General features: G+C 40.1%; 1 protein-coding gene across 1 annotated transcript; it reads right to left on the reverse strand.

Annotated features, from left to right (window-relative positions):
- Positions 1-1,093: 1,093 nt before the first annotated feature.
- On the reverse strand, positions 1,094-5,767 carry LOC103718909 (aspartyl protease family protein 1). The gene is made up of 10 exons (XM_008807919.4): positions 5,190-5,767; positions 4,941-5,079; positions 3,422-3,657; positions 3,090-3,314; positions 2,829-2,964; positions 2,670-2,743; positions 2,482-2,581; positions 2,348-2,408; positions 1,699-1,770; positions 1,094-1,622 (listed from the first exon to the last, which is right to left on the reverse strand). Exons 1-10 carry the CDS (start codon positions 5,507-5,509, stop codon positions 1,396-1,398), a joined length of 1,590 nt encoding a protein of 529 aa, XP_008806141.1. The 5' UTR covers positions 5,510-5,767; the 3' UTR covers positions 1,094-1,395.
- Between the last annotated feature and the right edge of the window lie 233 nt (positions 5,768-6,000).

The raw sequence follows: 6,000 nt of genomic DNA on the forward strand, positions 1-6,000 counted from the left end.
ACTTACTTTTTGTGGAGGTATACACGGGGCAGTTTTGTCGCCGGGACCAGTCGGGCGAATGGGCGGGTCAAATTAATTTGTTCCTGAGAAATTAACGACAGGTCCTTATGACTAACTACAATTAATCTCCAGTCCTTATGTAATGAGCTTAGACAAAAAAGAGTGCAAAAAAGGTTGGCTCTGGTTAGCCTCACATGAACCTGTCCCGAACTTGTGATAAAAATCGCTAGCTGACTTTGCCAACTTAATGTCAAGGAAGGCCCTAAATCCTGTAACTGAAGCAACCTCAGATTGAGCATTTGGCCCAAACCAAACAAAATAACCAAGATAAACAAATTAACTCCTCTCTGGTCTCTGCTATGTCAGACACCCTCAAATAAGAGTTTAATTTATAATTCACACAGATAAAAATTTCATTTGTTACAATACAAATCTCAAACAGTATTATTAATTGATGAGATCAAAACCATAGCTAAACACTCCTTCCTTTTGAATAATTCACATGCACTGCAAATGCCTTCTTCTAATTCTGCATAGCCATTCACAGGATTCCAACGTTATATAAATGTGTTCCTTCATCATATCAGTTTTGTCATTGACAAGTCACAATATTACATTTGATTTCAACCATTGTGGAAGCTGGCAGACATCAGGTTAGCATGCTGAAGGAGTGCTGAATGCCAACTTGAGCTATGCAACAATAGCAAATCTGAAGTACCAAGAGATACATTGAAAGTAGTTGTCACAATATTAAGCTAGAACCTTTTCTGATACGCAACTGAATTGCATGAGCCAATAGCAAAGTCTAAGTTACAGGTTTCGATACATTTACCAGCACCCAACTGGTACCATGCTACGGTTTGGTTCTTGCTGCCGACACTAAGTACGAGATGATATACTAAATACCAATTCATCACCGGTACGGGTCGATACATCCAGTATGGGTCGGCATGCTCATGGCAAACCATGGGGAACAGGGAATTTGGAAAAAAAAAAGCCCTTGAGTGAGATGCAGCACTCATATACTCTAGCAAACAAGTTACCAGCTAATGACATCCCTCTTTGAAGAGTAAAGAATTCTGGAACTATGAAAGTTCAAAAAAGATGCAACTCTGTTATGAATATTTTTATCTGTTTATAAACTTATTATACACAAACATTTTCTAGCCTTTTTCCACATATAATAATGCAATATCTACATCCAGTGTGTGAAATAAAATGCACAAAAAATAATAAAAAAGAAAATGAGAAAAAAAGAATTACATGAAATGAAAAATATCTTTGACTACAATATGGTGTGGATTTGAGCCTAATTGAAAACTAAACATATGTATGCTGTAGTATATGACCGATAAAACGTGTTATGGAGCTGAAAGCAGCCTGGGGTGACAGTAATCAGAGAATGGCCAGAGAGAGCACAATCAATGTCGAGAAGATACTCTTCATGGAGTTCAAATGTGAAGAATGGCTGCTGGAAGGTGTCAGCACTGTGACCTGAGTAGTGTTTCCCCGCTCCTTTGTGGCGTCTGGGGTGTAACTGCTTGGTCCAAAAGCAGGCGAGGGAGGGATTGCAGATTGGTTTTTGTTAACAGGGAGAGTGCTGGAATCCTCAACATCAAAACCTGAGTAATATAAAGTCATGTGTTATTCAAACTTGCTATGTCAGATGCATTATATAACTTGTCAGTTTATACTTACAATCAAACTCCTTCCAACCTAAGATCAGTCTCTCACGGTCAAAGACAATGCGGAGTCCAGTCATGAAATTTTCTGCATAATAAAGACCGGTGGAGCACATGAACTCATGTCAGATTCCATATACAAGCGACAATTAGTGCAATACAAAATAGAAAGAGACCATATGACCATCCATGTTTTTTCCCATTTTGTGCTTAATTATTGAACACAACCCTGAGTCAAGAAGACTCCAAAGAAGAGTAACTCTCTATGAACCATCACCAACTTAATGTCACCCCTTTTAACTATTTTTGTCAAATCTTGGCTGGACCTATCATGAAACTGAAAACTCAAAAGAACAATTGTAGAAGACCTTCCTATTGGCCATATCTTGAGCTCATGTAACTAGGACACAACCCTCCAAAATTTTTCTAGTCTGAATGGTCTAAAGAGGAGGGGGGGGGGGGGAGTTACAAGGTTTGATATAAGAATTGCATTTGTCTCCATGGCCCAGATGACGAGCCAAAATGTCCAACAAAACACATCTCTATAAATAGTAAGGAGCCTGTTATGTCAGTTTTGCCAGCAAACAGCAGAAAAAATAAGGATTTGTGGTTTTAAGGCAATGCTTGTTGTAATGCATTAATAAAAATGGAGCATGAAAACTTACGCCCAATAATGTTCAGTTTGTGAGACTTAATGATAGCCAGGCAATATACCAATTTGCTTTTCTGCACATCATAAAATGAACAAAATTAGTAATAGCTAGCCAAGCTTGTAAAGATATAGCGTTGCATCTTTTACCTTATTGGACACGATAACTATCGGATCATTTATAGGAAACGGGCTTCCACCTTTTGTTGTTAGATTTATTTTAGGTAGCACAGTTGAATTTTGTTTGGAACTGCAGCAAGCATCAATAAATGTATTAGATGAAGTATAAAAGATTAAAACAAGAGAATGAGCTGGTAATAAATTATGATGACATTGACCTCCATTCATAGCAATACTCAAATGGGATATCAGGATCCGATTTGTGCTTATTATCTTGTACCTGTGTATCAAACTGTAGAAGAAAAACAACTATAAGATGCTATACACATTTTAAGGATCTGAAGCTGTTCCATTTCTTCATCTAGCAAATTACTCACACTTTCAGCAACCTTCGTGTAAACTGGATCAGCCAAATATGTGAAGGAGGTACCAGAGTCAACAATAGCACTAAACTTCACATCTACTGAACTATTCCCCACTTCCATTCCAGTTAAGCTGATATTGTATACTGGGCTGGATAACAGTGTTGAGAAAGTAAAAGTAAATGAACATGATTATCAAAGAAAATAAAAGAAATATTAAAAACCATTTTTTCCAAACCCACAACCAGCAGTCCGCAAAAAAGAAACAAATCTTACTTCCTGTTATTAACATCTAATGGAGTTTCTTCCTGGTCTGAGCTACCTTTATCTCCAAAATAGATTCTCCCAATACCCTCACTTCCAAAGCACATGGAGAAGGAATCTGAAGTGTATCCTTTACTTGCTAAAACACTAGGAACAGATACGTTGTCCAAACCAAGCCCAAACAGACCATTAGGAGCTGCACCATCCAGAAATGCACCAGTCTGAATCCGTCCACAGCTGCATAATTCAATTCGCAACAGGATCACATAAGATGGACAAGATTGCTAAATCTTAATCCTAGTAGACCTTGAAATGGCATGTGGGTAATAAGAAAATAAACATACCCAAAAACAATTGGTGCTTTAACAACTTTTGGAATAGTCTCCGCCGTTTTGAAGTACAAAATATCCTCAACTAAGACTCCGACAGATGACGTGTTATCAGATACATACTGAACTGCATAAGGGCAACTGCTAGTTGCTGCTGAGCATGAGCTTTTCAGCTCACAAAAACTGCTGTTGCAAGGAACCTTTTGGCTCGTCGACGACTTAGTTGGACTGTAGATGTCGAACTCGATATTCTGTTGCCATGTATAATTCATGCCCAGATTAACAAAACTTACTTGTCTCATAACAGAATAAATGCACAAGTAAACAATAGGAGGCCACAGACAAATGTCCACATTAAAAGGGTACAAAAGAATACAAAACATTCAGACAGACAGATAATGTGAAGACATGGTGTACAAAAAGATCAAAAAATCAAAAGAACAAGAAGAAAAGGTTCCGCTTAACAATAGCAATACGAGCAATAAGCCCATAACTATTACAACCATAGATATTCTTTCCAAAGAATGGTACCGTACCCACCATATGCATCACGTTATGTCATGAGGAAGACGTGCTGGACAACTAGTCACACCATGCAAGATAAACTTGGAAATTGATGTCCTAGAGTATCTTCAAAATGTTAGGAGGTAAAATGGTCTACAAGTCTAGTCTCATTCAAAGAGATCGTAAGCTGTGAGCCTTCACTGCTAGAGATGATGATTACACATGCCTGATGGTAAATGTATATCCAATTTTTTTATGGCAACATCAGATTGAAGCTAGGAGCAAAGAGAAGGTGGGGCTTGGTCAATTTCTGCTTTCTGGGACTCATTCGTTGGGGTTTTCAGGTCTCCATACTTCATTCCTCTCATTCGTATCTCCTTGGAAAAAAAGAAAACTAAAAAACTAGCATGTAGGCTTTGCTTCCTGGAACATTTGCAGCAGAAGAGAAAAACTAAACCTATTAAACAGGAAAACTGAGGTACTTAAGAAGCAGATGACATATTGCATACAGGCATGAACCAGAAACCAGTTCTGAGTGCAATTTCATATCATTAAAAAAAATGGCAGTTTACATTCTCCTAAATCATACTCATTATAATCCTTCTAAATTTTCACAGTTTCATTTATCTATTAAAATATATCTCTTCCTTGTTCTTCCTTTGTTGTTACCTCCAGTACAATTGTTAACAAATTACAACGTAATGCATCCTGATATGGACCAACAATGGTACTAAACCTATCTAGCATTAAAAATAAAAAAAACAAATTACTTGACCCAATATTTTTCAAAAACAGTAAACCACAAAATTTGAACCCTATCCAAACCATGGAGAACCTATGATCAAATAAATAATCTTATTCAGCCAGATCCCAGAGACGAAATCACTAACTTAGCCACAATAAATAAATCCAACAATCAAAACAAGAACTTGCACCTGATTCAACGAATATATTAATCAACGAGAACTCATAGGTTCTTCAAATCAGATAAAAGCCGGAACTTGAAAAGGAGAGGGTCTAGCAAACCTACGGTTAGCCCGTAGTCAGGTGAAGACGTGGGAGCGCAGCTAATGCAATTACAGGGCACCCAAAATAGATCGCTCCCCGTGTCCAGCGCCACCAGGAACGTCACGTTCGGCGTCCCCAACGCCACAAACGCGTAATGCAAGCTGTTCCCAAATAAATCCCCATCACATTAACCCCCAAAACAATCCAAAGTCCAAACCTTTGAAACCCTAAACCCTAACGAATTAGCCAGAGATTAAATGAGAGTCCGTACAATCCCAGGGAGCTGAGTCGGTAAGTGGCGTTGCCGTCGGCGAAGAAGAGAACTTCGTCGGGGTCGCCGCCGTCAGAGAGGGCCCGGCCGCGGAGGGCGCGGTCGTGGTGGGTGAGGGTGGCGTAGTACTCGACGGAGCCCTTCTCGGGCCACCAGCCGCCGGGGAGCCCACCGTGGGCCTCCGCCCACTGCCGCACGCGGTCGGAGAAGCGGTGGTGGACCTCCAGCCCCAGGGTGGCGCCACCGACGGTGCCGGAAACCGCCAACGCAACGGCCACGAAGAGAAGAAGAGGGCAGAGAGACGGTGAAGAAGCAGCCATGAAAGAAGCTTAGAAGGCGAGGAGCGATAAGAGGAGGAGAAGAGAGGAAGGATTTAAAGAGGGGAGGGGGCATGGATTCCGTCGGTCTAACGTTGGGTCGGAGACTCGAAGTCAACGGTGGCCGTCGGCGTCGCGGGAGGAGCCAGGACGTCAAAGCTCCTCCATTCACTCTCAATCTTTTGTTCGTGAATTGCTGGACCGTCAAGAAAGAATGACAACTAGCAGTGGATTCTCTCGTAAACAAAAAAAGTATACGCATGAAACTGAGTCGAAGCTTCTCTCAAATCAGGTCAAATCCAACAGAGTTATATTAGTTTTTGTCCAACCTTCCTAATACGACTAAAGCCCCTTTTTTTTATTTCTTTGTTTTCTTTACGTTGGGGTCCATCCCCCAGTTTGACTAGCAAGGTACTTGATTCCTATAAATTTTTCTTATCTAAACAAAATCACAGCATTGTTTGGGTTTGGATGTTACGGATTCGTCCAATAAT

The sequence above is a fragment of the Phoenix dactylifera genome, unplaced genomic scaffold, assembly GCF_009389715.1.
Source record: "Phoenix dactylifera cultivar Barhee BC4 unplaced genomic scaffold, palm_55x_up_171113_PBpolish2nd_filt_p 000254F, whole genome shotgun sequence".
Taxonomy (NCBI): Eukaryota; Viridiplantae; Streptophyta; class Magnoliopsida; order Arecales; family Arecaceae; genus Phoenix; species Phoenix dactylifera.

Bases quoted from the DNA above. Each gene is read 5' to 3' on its own strand.
- LOC103718909 (XM_008807919.4), bottom strand. From the start codon at position 5,509: ATGGCTGCTTCTTCACCGTCTCTCTGCCCTCTTCTTCTCTTCGTGGCC. The intron at 5,080-5,189 runs GTACGGACTCTC...ATTTGGGAACAG, and splicing joins CGACTCAGCTCCCTGGGATT to CTTGCATTACGCGTTTGTGG. The intron at 2,744-2,828 runs GTGAGTAATTTG...TTTCTTCTACAG, and splicing joins ACACGAAGGTTGCTGAAAGT to TTTGATACACAGGTACAAGA.